Source organism: Scomber japonicus, chromosome 10, assembly GCF_027409825.1.
Source record: "Scomber japonicus isolate fScoJap1 chromosome 10, fScoJap1.pri, whole genome shotgun sequence".
NCBI lineage: Eukaryota > Metazoa > Chordata > Actinopteri > Scombriformes > Scombridae > Scomber > Scomber japonicus.
Genome location: NC_070587.1, coordinates 24,024,612 through 24,039,885, shown reverse-complemented (window position 1 = coordinate 24,039,885; position 15,274 = coordinate 24,024,612). Strand labels below are relative to the sequence as shown.

The following is a 15,274-nucleotide window of genomic DNA, read 5'->3' as shown; positions in this document are numbered from 1 at the left end:
CCGCCGATAAAACTGCCGAGCGGCTTGAAAATGACAGCGTCGATGACAGGGGGAGCGCGTTCAAAGAGGGCCAGGCCCGATATGCGCCAAGAAAGAGGAAAGAGTTCGGTCCGCTTTTACAGTCAGTTAAGAGATCAATTAATACTGTGTAATTATAAAAGCTTTGAGGATGGTAAAATAGTAGTTTTTCTTAGAATAATAATCAAGGCTGCTGTATTTATAATGGTGTTATAGTGTTCACAAAAAAAGTGACATATTTCAAATCACCTCTGGGACATCTCAGCAGTATTACAGTGGGAATACAGTGTGCATATCATATTCAAAAAGTAAGGGATGGGCAATAAAGCTGAAAGATTTAAATCAAGTTTCATACGGGACAAGAGCAAAAGTCTTCAGCCAATCAAATCCTGCTTTTTTTTTTTTTCTCCTTACAAAAATATGCCTGAGTAGGAGCACACCCTGCGCGGGCGGAATGTGGGAATGAAAGGAAGGTCGGTGGAGGTTGGTTCATGATGTCAGTGGAAGACCAGCAAGTTTCGACTCGTCTCGTCGTGCTTCTTTTGTTGAAGTAGCTTTAATTCGTCATGGATCACTGAAATGGATAATTGCACTTAATCACCTCTGTTTAGCAGTGTGTGTGTGTGTGTGTGTGTGTGTGTGTGTGTGTGTCTGCTGTACACACTCCTGTTCTGCACACAGGAAACACACTGTGGTAAGAGTTAAAGGGGCCGTATGATGAAAAAAACTCACTTTTTCAGTGCTTGTGTGTATATATTTGGGTCACTGATGTGCCCGCTAAAAAAACCTGTAAAATAAGTCAGTATGGTGTAGGCTCTTATGATTTAACAAGCCATTTAGCTTTGATGCCCCTTCTTACATCACTTGGAGGCTTCATTGAATTGTCTCCACCATGTTTCTCTCCCAAGCCTGACTGGGACCTACCTAAGCTAAGCTCAGGACCGGACTAGGGGACAGGGCCGCTGCTTGCCAACAGACGCCTGCTGAGCGCCAGCCAACTCTGGAGGAAGGAGAGAGAGAGCTTTGCTGCAGCTGCCGCTGTCTCATCTTCTGGAGGAATAAACACCCGCAGACACGGAGCATTTTACAGCACGGAGGAGGGTTTTTTTTTTAACTTCTGGGATTAAGTGGATTTATCTTCAAACTGGCTCCTCGACCGAGTCGGAGCTAAGTTAACGCCAGAGTCACTTCAGTTCAGTTCAGTCACTATATTATCCCACTTCATACAAGTACAAAAATGTACTTTCTCTCTGTGTCATCTCCTCTGCTCTCTGTGTCCTCTCCTCTGCTCTCTGTGTCATCTCCTCTGCTCTCTGTGTCCTCTCCTCTGCGCTCTGTGTCCTCTCCTCTGCGCTCTGTGTCATCTCCTCTGCTCTCTGTGTCCTCTCCTCTGCTCTCTGTGTCCTCTCCTCTGCTCTCTGTGTCCTCTCCTCTGCTCTCTGTGTCATGTCCTGTACTATATACTAAACATAATGCTACAATAGTTTGTACTCCTATTACACTTTAAGTGTGTAATAGGAGTGCTCTGAATCTATAGCCTCAGTGAAGAGTTCCAAACTCCAAGTGAAGGGGAGGGTTTGGATTTTGCAGAGAACCTGCTGGACAAACACAGGTGTCAATGGAGTCTGTGGGACAACTGTGACCTCACCAGACACCTTCACAATAAAGCTCAGGTGCTTATTTTCCCTGGTGTTCAGGTTACTATACCAAGCAATCACAGAAAAACAAAGATCATCCAATAAATGAGTTGTAAAACATCTCATTCTCTTATCTACATTATCATCATACAACTTCCTGAGGAAGTACAAAGGTTGCTTCAAACTTTAAGGTCTTTATCAATGACTCATGAATGACTTCCACAATATTTATAATAGTCTACAAACTCAACTCCTTTGATGAAAGTCTGAGATGCTAGGTGGGATGATTTCCTCCTAAAGATCAATGACCAAATGATAGACCTTTACAACAATTAATTGGAGAGAGTCCTCATCACACCATTTGACAAACTCCTCTACCATCGGGCCGGGCTCAGATTCAGCTTAATGGAGCAGCCTGATAACTGTACTGTATCATCAGACACTCCACTCTGACACAAAGTCAATCCCCCCTGAGACCTGCAATCCAGCCCACACGTTACTCCTGAGCTAAAACATGTGGCTGGGTAGTATTAAACTAAATAGGAAATCCAAAAATAAAAGTGTGCCATGGGTGCCTGGATCTTCTAGTTATTTATATAGTAAGCTGATTGAGGAATCCCAGCCATATGCAAACTACATGGTGTCCACAGACTCACCCACCATATTCAACACTTTGACCAACCATTCAAATGCCTTCATGACCAGTGATGTTAATGCCGCTAGTCTGAAGTCATGTAGCTCCTTAAGGGTTCTAGTTTTAGCCACTGGGACAACAATGGACTATTTCCACAACACTGGAAGCCTTCACTGCTCCAGGGACATAAAGAGACATCCTAAATATATAACACACCTCACACAGCTGTTCTGAACAACAGCCAAGCAGTCATCATCTGCATAGCGTTGGGTATCAAATGTTAAATAAAAAGTACTGAGTGCTGGAGTTAGGTCTGTGTTGGTATCATAACCTGCTTACAGTTTAGGTTTTATTTTTTTATTTTTTTCTGTCCAACGCTGCCTTCAAATTCCTGCTGCTTAAATGTTCCTCCATTTATTTTTATATTGTAACTTGGCCCTGTTCATTTCCACTCTCACCTCTCTCCTTTTTCCTATTTTTTCTGTCCACACCTTTAAGGAAGGCCTTGTGTTTTCCTATGTGCAGAAATAATAACACTGCTGCTGCATTTATGCCTCTGGATGAAGTTATTTTGAGTGTGCAGCTACAATGTTCCACCTCGACTCTCAATTCAGACTTTTAACCAATGGGCATCGTGTTGGAGAGTTATTTCGGCTCCCGTTGATTCGTTTAGTACAATTAAATCACAACAAGCTTATTTTGGGTTGGTTCAGGCTGAGCTGTTTTTTAAGGATGACTATCATACATTGTGATTTTTCTGAGTAGAAAAAGTGACTTTTTATTATACTTAGGTCCAGGTTTTGTTATTTTTATTCAACCTGACATTTAAATCCTGGCTGTAGAAGTAATCCAGCACAGATACAGTGTGTCAGTATAAAACTTACCTCACTTTAAAAATGACAAGACAAATCCAACAGTTGCTCACACAGCATTAAAGAAAGTGCTTTTTTTCCCATCTTCCAGTAATAAAATGTTAGGACTGATTCACCTGGCCTCAAATCAAGACTTGGCTCAGAGTGTGTCTTACCACCTGTCGCCTCACCCATTCATCCCTCTCTCTCTCTCTCTCTCTCTCTGTCTGTCTGTCTCTCTGTCTCTGGTGCCCAGCTAGCTCTGACTAATCCCTGCTGTGACTGACAGACAGCTGACCATTTGCTCTCTCAGCCACCGTGCCTAAGTAGGCCTCGGTTCCCTCCTCGGCTTTCCAAACCACTCTTTCACACACACACGCGCGCACACACACACACACGCACATACTGACACATATCAGGTTACAAACTGTCTTTTATAGAGTATGTATGCTTTCAAACACATTAAAGAAATAGAGGTGAAAGACTGAGAGCTGCAAGGTATGGACATAAAGTCACTACAGATGCACTTTAAAGGAAAAGTACAAACATTTGGAACTAGTATAGTATGAAGTCTTGAGAGAGAGAGAGCAGCTGTGGTTGAGCAAGGTAGAGAGTGAATGAAGAGAGGGAGAGAAAGAGATCAATAAAACTTGATTTTCTGATTATTCCACAGTGGTTTTGCTTTAAAGAACAAACACGCCCACAAACCTCCACTCAACCCTGCGGCAGCTGTAGCTGATACGGAGGACTCGACCTGACCTGCCGGCTCCTGGAGCCATTAGTGACGGTGGCATTAATAGAAAGCAGAGTGCATGTTTAGCGCGCTCCTCAACATTCCCTTGCTCGGGCACAGCACACACACCCTGATACACACTTACAGTACATTTCCCTTGACCTGTAGCCTCCAAACCAGTCATTCTACATGTATACATGTCCCTACAACACTTAGATTAAAGGGTTAACCACCACAAACAACTTATCAGCTACATTCCTCAATCTCTGGATTCTTGTACATAGTTTAGGTATGACAGGTGTTAGGCAGCTTCAGCACACCGGCGCCTTGCGCAATAATTATATAACCTGGCTTCAGGTTATGTAATTAGTAAGTGAGAAGTATACTCGTAAAGCAGAGTCAACAATGAAGATCAGCTGGTCTGTGACAGTTTTTCAGACAGTTAACATCTGGATGAGGAATACAGCAAGAAAGTGGCCGTGTCCACTACCTAACCTCATGGCAAAAAGACGTCATGCTCCTTTAATTAATCTGCTGACTACATGAAACTTTATTGACATTAACACACAGTAGTTCATTCTGCATTGTGTCAACAGCTAGTTATCTAATCTATTAGCTACAGAGAGCAGTAGCCAATAATACTAAACACTGTCTATTTACTTACAAGTATTCAGCACTGATTAAGGTCTGGTTATGATTATTATGAGAGTGAAAAGTGAAAAAATATAGCATCATTTTGTGGTATATAAAAAGAGTGCTTACTCACCTTTTGGGTAAACTTTATTTCATTAACAGTGGTATTACTATTAATATACTTGACATAATACTTACATTAAAAAAAAAAATCATGAAACTCAATTGATATTGATTGACAGCAGCTGTAACTGTTTGGGAAGACACACCTGACAATGTTTTGACATGTAAATGATGAGTTAACCTTGCAAGTATGTTAATGATATTGTGGACAGCTTTGTACTTAAGCTGCTTGAACAGCCTGAATACAATTAAGTGCTTCAGTTAAATAGTTTTAAAGGTGATGAGCTTAAAAAAAAGATGCAATGTGTTTAACAGTTTAACATTTAGCAGGGAGATTAAGACATCTTGGCTTTCTGTCATTTACATGTAACTAATACTGATCTGATGTTAGGTGATAACCCAGACTGTTAATGTAGTGTTTGATTGTTAAATGATGATGTGGTAGTATAATTGTAAAACCATCAGCACACAGTAAACATTAACTGCATATTGATGTTTGGCCCACTTGCAGAATTCATGTTAATGAACTGCAGCTTCATAAACTTCACTTGAACTTCCATGAGTTACGACATGGGAAGACAGTTATAATTGAGAATTGCACAAAATGTGTGCATACCAAATTTTGAACCACAGATCTATTTAGAAAGCATCAATAGCCAATCTGACTGATCAATAACTAGGTGATTAAACCTTGTTAAACCTAGCTTAAACTTAAGGAAAAGGCATCAAATTTCAGGGTAAAAGATAAACACTTGGGGTTTTTTTTTTTTACAGCTGTAAAATTTGACCTGAACCGTATGCAAGAGAGTGAACATAAAACTTTAAAAGCACTAGCACTAATTCACAAATAATGGATCAAAAAACTGGCTAATTATCTATTTAAAAAAAGCAAAAAGCAAATCAATATCAATAACCATTATCAATTCATACTTGATACTATAATTACCAGCTGAGTGTGACTTTCAGAGAAGCCAGCACACATTGTAGTTTCATCCAGCTGTCATATGTCAGCCTCCCTGATCAACCTGTTTGTCCACTAACTATTCCTACTAACCTTCACTCTGTCAGTGTGAGCTGCTGCCTTACACAACAACCACTCTGTTTGCACACGCTTCTTTAACACCTCCAAGTGACTGCAGGACTGCTGTACTACAGTGTGTGCATCTGTCTGTGTGTGTGTGTGTGTGTGTCTGTGTGTGTGTGTGTCCATGTACATCTGTCCATCCTAACCTGCTGTTACAAAGAGCCTGAGGCGCAGAGCAACAGCAGGTCAGAGGGAAATAAAGAGGTCAGAGGTGTAGAGTGTGAATGGCAATTTGAATAATATGTTTTGCCGGCAGATTGATCAGCACCACCTATCATTCACAAGGCTTCATTTAGCATCATGTAGTCTATTCACGCAGTGGTTGTATTAATAAACTGTTCCACACAGTTTAAATCCACAAAAAGACAAAAGAAAGCTATCCAGAGTGGAGATAAGACAGATTCACTGGAACAAAAAGCACCACATACAGAAATAGTGTCAATATTACAGGTGTTACGCTTCTGAAATCAAGACCACGTTACGGTCTCGAGACGTGGTTCCATCTCCCGTATCACATCCTCACTGCCACTGTCGCAGGTGCAACCTGTCCAGCTCTCATTACATTACTAATCTAACAAAATCCACACACAACCCCCCAGCAAAATGACTCGTTTCAAATCTTGTTTCAGAATTTGATCCGCTCGCTCTGACAGAAATTGGAAAGTCCAGAACAGGCAATCTATTCCATAAAGAGCCGTGTGTCTGCAGGTTTTTGTTCCAACCAATCAAGAGCACACACAATTTGACCAATCAGCTGTCTGGAGACTGAGATCAGTTGATTAAATGAGTCGAGTCTGCTTGGTTGGAATGAAAACCTGCAGACACATGATCCTTTATGGAACAGTTTGGACATCCTTGATCTAAAGGAACAGCTGGGATACATTATTCAGTACCTATTCAACTTAGTGGAGAGGTAACCAGAAGTTAGCCATCCATGCTGCTGGAAGCCTCTGGTGAGGATTACCGTAATTACCAGTAATGCAGTAACATATTAGCACAGCAAATGGAAGTAGATGAGAAAACAAGGAGGCTAAAAATATGAGCAGAGGGAGTCAGAAATAAATGCCTCTCTCTTTAATCTAAGTGTGCTTCAACTAAGGTTTGTTTTTTACTGTTTTTTGATTTTCCAAACTAGAGCCTGACCGATATATGAGTTAATCAATATTACTGGCTGGTATTGGCCTTTCACAGATATAAGTATCATTGTATATGTTGTGCAATTATAAACTTTTTTAAAATGTTTTTTAAAAAGTTGTAAAGGCAGCATTTTATGTACATTGGATACTTTTTAGTCAATAAATACATTTTTGGTTCTTTTATTAGTAATATAATATCTATTTATTATTTATTTTTTAATATCTATTATTATTTATTTTTTTGTAATGATTAAATCCAAATCCAATATCGGTTGGGCTCTATACCAAACTGAAGTTCATTTAATAAAAGCTTTTTATCACCATTTCTTCTCACATAAAAAGTAAATAAATAAACTAATCAAGGTGAATGGTTACACCCCTAAATATAAAGTAAACACAGCTTCTAAAGCAAAGATGACTTAAATATGTTTATGTTTGGATCCTCCACCTCTTGTTTCCACTGAGTCTAATCTGATGGTATCCAGACAAAAGCCAGCAGGCCTGTTGGAGGCTTTGTGTGACCCGGGCTAAACGAACACATCTGTAACACTGAGTCAAAAGGACTAGTGTGTTATGTAATATCAAAGTCACAAAGAACAGAGATAGAGAGGGGGCTGTCATTTACATTTTTCACACTTCATGGAACAACATCGTGTACTTCAGACTAAATAAATTGCTCTCATGGGGAAGAAAGTTATTTTTAGAGCCTGCCATGGTAGCGCCACGTAAAGCAGTGAAAGCACATTGATAGCATAGTGATTCAGTCTCAATACACAGCTTATTGAATGAATGGCTGTTCCTGAGGAGTAAGCAAGTACGCATCCCTCTTAGAGAGCTTTACAAACTCTGTGTGTGTGTGTGTGTGTGTGTGTGTGTTTGTTTAGGATGGAGAATGGTATAGATAATGAGGAAAAGCTGGTCTTTGGCCCGGTGGTAGGGAGCCAAGGAACGAGTTCCAATCACAGCCAGCAAGTCTGTGTCAACACAGGACTGTTTAATCACTGCATCCTGCCTCCCTCTCATCCTCTCCTGGCCCAGTCCAAACAATGGCATGGATTAACTGTTCTACCCCCCCCCCCCCCCACCCTTCCCCATCCTACTGCCAGCAGCAGGCTACAGTAACCAGGGACTGCAATTAAGAGAGTCCCTCTGGCTGCTCTCTGGAGACACACTTCTGATGCCCTTTCAGTGCGGATGCAGATTCTTGCTGAACAGGTTGATGTGGGTCATTGATGGCTCTGGTACAGGAAGGCTTTATGCACTGGCTGAAGAAAAACATCAGTGCACTGAAAATATATTAAACATGAATTAAGAAAAAAAAGTACAAAATATACTTTTTTATAATAGTACACTGCATTGCTCACTTTATTAATTTTAGGTGTTCCTTATTTATTATATATTATAATCTTTTCTTCATGTAGGGAAATGGTGAGAATGACAATAAAAATACCGATACGTCTGTGATAGGCAAATACCAGCTGATAATATTGGCTATCCAATATAGATATATATATCTGTCAGGCTCTTATTTTGATATCCCTAAAAGTGTCTAAAATCACAGCCCAGTGTTGCCTTCAAGGAAAGTGTAAGCAGATAAAAAGACCCTCGCTCCCCAGGGAGAAAACCAAACATAAACCTACGTGTGGCCTGAGTTGCAACATGTGCAGAAAAAGAAGTACTTTCACCTCATTACATTCATTTTCTGTGCAACAAACACACCAGGCTAATAGCTCTGACCACAGCAGCGCTGGGTTGAACTGCACTGTGGTGCACAGAGGAGCAGCCAGAGAATGGCCATCAATGGCAAGAGCTCTCTACACAACAAGTGAAGAGGGCTGAAAAGCCTGTATGACACAACCAAAAGTAGAACATAAGCAATTACTATTAGTGCCTCAAAGTACATCACACACACAACAGCCACCTGGTAGACGGTGCAGAATGTCAGGCCCACTAAACAACACTGCTCAGCACAATAAAGTACAGAGAGCTGCATGTGGATAGTGACTGAGTGGTAAACCAGTGCAGATGGTGGTACACTTTAAAATCAATGGAAAAGAGACAGTATATCACAGAGCTACATAAAGACTCCCTGCTGAGTGTACTCTGGACTCTCATTTTCAGTATGACTACGTGACACCACACACTGTGTATGGTATGCTGGCTATTGTTCATAATATTTCCATAAAGCACAAGCAAATGAATATTCCTGTCATTGTGATTGGTGTGGTTTTAAAGCGTGTTTTGACAGTTATTTGGGCTGTGTTTACAGATGACAGGAAGCACAGCGGGAACAGAAACAGAAAGCTGGAACAGTCTGGAGCACGCTTGAAAAACAGCTGATGTGTACATGCCTTCAGGTGTGGACGCACTGACCTATAAAAGCAACCAGGGTTAAAAAGTCACTCAGTATGAAAGCAGCCGTGCTGAATGTGGAATGAATGTACACTGCTGTATTCTCCGAGGTATGAATACTCTCCGTACCTCCAACACTAAGACTGGTGCTGTTTGACATCAATTCTAGTGCTAATACAAGAGCTTCTGTACGAATATCAAAACTATACCTTACTGTGACAAATATGAACATGTTTACGTACATAACTTTTCTATTTAAAAGAGGCGAAACATCTTAAACACAAGCAGCCAAATAGAAAATGTCTAAAATTAGGGGTCAAAATCTTATGTATGTATGATCAAAGCAGGTTAACTATCAAATCTGACCAAACTTGAGACTTTAGTGGTTTGATACCTTCTACTACAGCATGCAGGATTTATTGGTGGGTTCCATTTCTACTCGGAAGTTGGAATTCATTTGGAAATTTCAACTGGTAGGCTCCCTGAAGTGGGATTTCCGACTATAGGGACCATAGCCATAAGAAGGTCGGGTGAGCCTCACCAACCCCGACTTCAAAAATCCAAGATAGCATTTCAAACTTAAGCGTGACGTCATTCCCAGATCCGACTTCCACCTTCCCAGTTAAACGGAACGCAGAACATGCAGAGAACAAGCACTAACATGGACAATTTGGTGTAAAGATGAGATAAAGATGAGATACAGATTTCTATGATGTCTTCTAGGTGCTCCACCAGCTTCCTGTAATAGACTTCCTTCCTTCCATATATGGACAACTGCTCAAAAATACATGTCAACACTACAGAGCAATATAGCATTTTCTACACAGTCCAAGATCAAATACTCTCTATCTGAGTTCTTACAATAAACATGAGATTTACAGTATGTTCACTTCAGTGAGAAAGTAACCACAGCTTCCTCATTGTCTCTCGCTTCAGCCGCACCTTTTCAGTTTTGTGAGAACCATGACCACAAAAAAAAAAAAAAGGAGAAGCAAATAATACCTAGTTGACTGCCTCTGAAAGCATGCCTCTCCACGCATAAACAATCATGAGACCAAATTGCAGACTCCTTTTAGGATTATCCGCCACATGAACAAACCAGACCTGGTGAAAAAAAACTAGCTTAACTGGCCTCATCTCATTGCCCGTTTTCCGAAAGCTGGACTCGGTCCCTACGTTGGAAAGCTATTTGATGAGAGGGGATATCATATCAGGCGTGAGAAGGACACGCAATCTGTCTGTCTGTCTGCACTCTGTGAGCCCTCATAGAAAATCAATGAGCCAGTTAATTTAGTGCAATGGGACACCCGGAGGGGGGGGGGGGGGCATCGGTATCTAGTAGAGCTGACCTTGTCGCACATGGCCCTATGGCAGCCTGATCAGTGTCAAGTACTGTTAGAGGCATACTACTGGACACACAGCTTGATACTTAAAACAAATCCAACTGTCTGTATAGAGTTGCAAAGGCCGCCGGGCCCGCGATTGATGACGGGTCGCAGGATTCAGGAGTGAGACCTTCTAAACACAAAAAAGGCCGTGGTGAACATGTGTTCAGGCTCTGGAAGCAAAATAGCAGCCAAGGTGTTAAACCAAGGTGTGACAAGAAAGAAAAAAGAAGTGTGAAACAGGTGCGAGCCACATTGCCAACCTCATACACCGCTGTGCAGACGCAGCTTTTTAATGTGACTTTGATAAAGATATCCTGTGTGGTTTGATGTAGAAAGCTTGTTTTTTGAATCAGAGACAAGCTGTTTCGGGGAGGCGGGGAGAGGCTAATAATTGGACTGGAAGCTGAGCTGTCGCCACGGGCAACAAACAAGCCTGGTCCATCTAACTTAAAACAATCAATGGATCATACGCGGTTATTCAACCTCACTTGCCGGTGTGAAAGCAATGCACTGAATCAAAGCTGAACAATGTAACTCTCTGCACTGTTCTAATTAACAGTGTGACTCAATTCATTACTTTAGCATGTGTTTTTGCATACCTACAGCTGGAGCATCATACTCATCACCCAGTAGTATTTCCGGTGCCGAGTACGCCAGAGATCCACAACTGGTCGTCAGCTTTTTCCCCGGTTGGAACTTGTTACTGAATCCAAAGTCTGTGAGCTTGACCAGGCCTTGTTTCTCAAAGAACACCACGTTCTCCGGCTTGAGGTCCCTGTGCACCACGTGCAGCCGGTGACAGTAGGAGATGGCGTGGACGATCTGGGCAAAGTATTTCTTAGCCAGCTCTTCATTCAGCCCCTCCTCGTGTTTCATGATGTAGTCAAACATATCCCCTCCGTCGCCTAGCTCCAGGATGAGGTACAGCTTGGTCTGAGTGTCTATCACTTCGTACAGGCGCACAATGTTTGGGTGTTGGACCAGCTTCATGCAGCGGACTTCCTGGAAAAGGTGACCCGTGGCCACCGTGTCCAGCTTAGTCTTGTCGATCACCTTGACCGCCACTTTCTCCCCCGTGAAGACGTGACGCGCCAGCTTGACCACGGCGAAGTGGCCGCGGCCCAGCGTCTTATCCAGGTCGTACAGGCCGGCGATCTTGCCATCGTACCCCCGTTTGAAGCCCGCCATATTAGCTGGAGAGGGCGATGGGGACAGGGGAGCCCCCACTGTAGGCAGGGGCGGGTTAGCTGTGTTGCGTAGGTCCAGCTTAGTTTAGTTCATCCGAGGCTGAAGGAGAAACCCATGGCTCCTGCTTCCTAAAAGATATGAGACAACATTAAATTACTGCAGTTTCAATAAAAGCTGATTACATCACATAAGCAAAGTTGACCATAAAACTGAACAGGGTGTTAATGAGTTCAAATAAAATGTAAAATATGACCCAACATTTGGCAGACAGTAGTAATGTACCTGCCTCCTCCCTTACTCAGAGAGAAGCATTGAGCAGAATAACGTTGGGATAAATTGCAGAATGAAAGGGCTGCATTAGGAATATCGAACAAAGATTTTAAGAGCAAAATGATGCTCACGCTGATATATAAAACGGCGCACTTAAATCCCCAGCAGGCTGAGAGAAAACAGGCGTTGGGCTTGTTTTGACAGGATGTGCTGCACTAGCTCATTTACCATGATGCGCTGCTACAATTAACCCAGTAAAAGTTTCCTTAAACTACCACGAAAGGCTTCCAACAGTGTCATGTTTATAGTAAGTGTTTGAGTTTGACACACTTATCCATAAGTGAGATTCTTGACGGGCCCCGGTTAGCCTAACGTTACCAGGGGGGCTAGTTCTCGTTGTTCATTGATTGATCGACGCTAGCTTACTTGGCTGACTGACGTTAACTGGTTTCGTTATTTAACGTTAGAACGTCACCCGCCCATTCGCAAACCCAGCCGACAATTATCTCAACCCCAAAACATATTTCTAACCCTCACAACAGAGCGCTGGTTACTGGCCTACAGGTACACACAGGTGCCGCTTTACACACCACACGGCTAGCCTTAGTTAGCACGTAGCATGTTAGCAAGCTAAAGTTACTACGGCTCGCTCAGCTCACCTCTCCAGCGGCTTTTTCGGTAAACATAAAGCCTCGAGTCAGGTCCTCGCCGGGGTACTTTTGGGTCCTTGGGGCGCTGTCCGCTGAGCCTTGTCGCAAATTATCAGAGTAAACGAGGGTGGTGCAGCTTCTTCGAGGTGACAGCGGCACTCAGGAGGTGCCTATGCCCAGGGTTCATCCGTGAAACGAGGCATTGCATCGCTGGCAGCGGCGCTCTGATCGAACTCGTTGTTTCCTCCCAGCCGAGGCGGTGATGCTGCATTCACGTACTGGAAAAAGTGTCGACGTTTCCATGCAATCTTTAGTTTATGATCACAGTAGGGTATTATACAAGTATTTTAAAAATAGCTATATTTCTACAGTATAATAGAAAGACATCTCAAACAACTTGTGATTAAGAGAGTATATTTAAACACCATAAACAAAGCAACGTGTAGGCTATTATTAAATATATCATGAGAAATGCGTTCATCTGTTTTAATGGCAGCTACGATTAACTGTTTACTTAAATTAACTGTTTTTGTTATAATTTTACAAAAAGCATTTACCTGCGTGACAACTGTAGACTATGGCCTACAGGCTTTTTCACAATTTGGGAACGGAGAGTTTGGATATTACGAGGACTACCTGAATGCAGCACAAGAGCATCACCAACCGCATTCAACTCTGACGTCAAACAAAGTCTTAAATTGGGAAAGGCTGCTAAACAGATAGACTACTCTTTTTTACAAAATTATGAATTACATGATACAATAAGTATCAATACAATACTATTATACAATAGTATCATTGATAAAGATATAACCTCTTGGCTGCAATGGAAGAAAAAGTAAACCGGTGTATAAGCAACGTTTAATCACAGTGTAATTCAACACAAATATCAACATCCAACAACATTTAGGCCTGATGATGATCAACCTTGAAAATAATGTGTCCCATATAAAAATATTTTCTCAGTCATATGTTTATGTGCATTGGATTCATTGCTTGACAGTGTTGTCTGGTCTTCCTAATAAATGGCGTGCAGTGACATCTAGTGACAGACAAAAAAAAGACATCTGTTTTTGGTCTTGTGTGATCCTTATCTGATTGGATGTTGAAAGTGACTTAAAAAGAAAAAAGTGGTGTGAATTGAATGTTATACAGAGAAATGAAAATGTATTTTTTATTAGCACAGAATAGGCTTCATTTAACCTATTTCTCATCTGCACCCGCACCTACACCTGAGTTACCAATGGTCAAGTTCACCCACAATATATCTGTGTTCATTTGTTCATCCTTTTTTTCATTCACTCACAAAAAGCAATGTGTTTCCTCATAACAGTTTGTGCTGGTTCTCTGTTTGCATGCTTTGCCCTTGTACAGTACACAAAAACATATGTAAACATGTAATTCAAAGGGTGTCAGTTTAGGTTTGACTGCAACTATTGTCCAGGAGCTGTAATAGACAATAGCCTGCATATAAGAAATTATCAAGTTATCAAAGCATATGTTTTTGACTCAGTAGGAAGAGTACAGGTGTAACTAATAACATTATCAACAAGGGCAAGGCTTTTAAATTTGCACATGAAATGGGAATTCGGCCATAATTAATGTCATTATAGCCACACCTGTGCTTTTCCTGTGATGACAAGTTAATTACTTGCTGTGATAAAAGCCTCTTAAAGGAAAAAAACCTTAAGAAATGTGTGAAGAAATGTAGCTGCTTTCATACAACTGCACTGCATGATACAGATAAACCATTAACACCCCAGCTTGCTCTGTGTCAACTATAAAAAAGCAAGAGCAAGTCGTCCATTAATGACTAAGATGGCAAGAGTATAAAAACCAAAGTGATTTTGAAATTGGAGGATCATAAACATCACCATGTTTTGGCTCTGCTGCTATATGTTGTGGCTGTGTGTGGATTTGGGTCCACCTATGATGGAGCATTCTCTATCCTGATGGTGGTGGTGTCTTCCAGGCTGACGATAACTCCATCTGTAGGTATTTCCAACCATTGTTTAAGGAGACTATCTCTTCAATATTGATGTGTATTGAGATTTAAAGCAGCTTGGAATATTGTTTCACACTCAGTAGTAATAAAAACAATATTTGCAGCGTAACTTGTGTTTCTTTTTTCAGACTCTAGATGGGAGTGTTGCTTCGTATTTGAGTCGTCACCACACTGTACTTACTGCATACATTTCTATTAAAAATTACAGTTTGCTGCATCATTTAATATATTTGAATCCACTAAGCACACTAAGATACTAAACACATTATAATAAAATGTATAACCACCATAATGCACTTCATTAGATTTAATAATAACTAAAACAATGTGAACCATTTCATTTTCTTATTTCATTTAATTTCACACTCTGCAAATATCTCTCAAGACCTTCATCCTTCATGATAAAAAAAAGCTATGGAAGTCACCCATTGCACACACAAGATAACATCAGCCACACACACACACACACACACACACACACACACACACACACACACACATTAACAGATTATATTTACATTCCTCGTGCATTAATGAAGGTCACTCATGCTTGTGTGTACCTCATCTGAGAC

General features: G+C 41.3%; 1 protein-coding gene across 1 annotated transcript in view; it reads right to left on the bottom strand.

Moving 5' to 3' along the window:
* snrka (SNF related kinase a) overlaps window positions 1-11,807 on the bottom strand; it is a 53,988-nt gene extending 42,181 nt beyond the window's left edge. Inside the window, exon 1 of the mRNA XM_053326860.1 lies at window positions 11,189-11,807. Coding sequence (XP_053182835.1) covers window positions 11,189-11,777 — 589 coding nt within the window. The 5' untranslated portion in view covers window positions 11,778-11,807. The remainder of the gene's footprint in view (window positions 1-11,188) is intronic.
* Window positions 11,808-15,274: the final 3,467 nt, after the last annotated feature.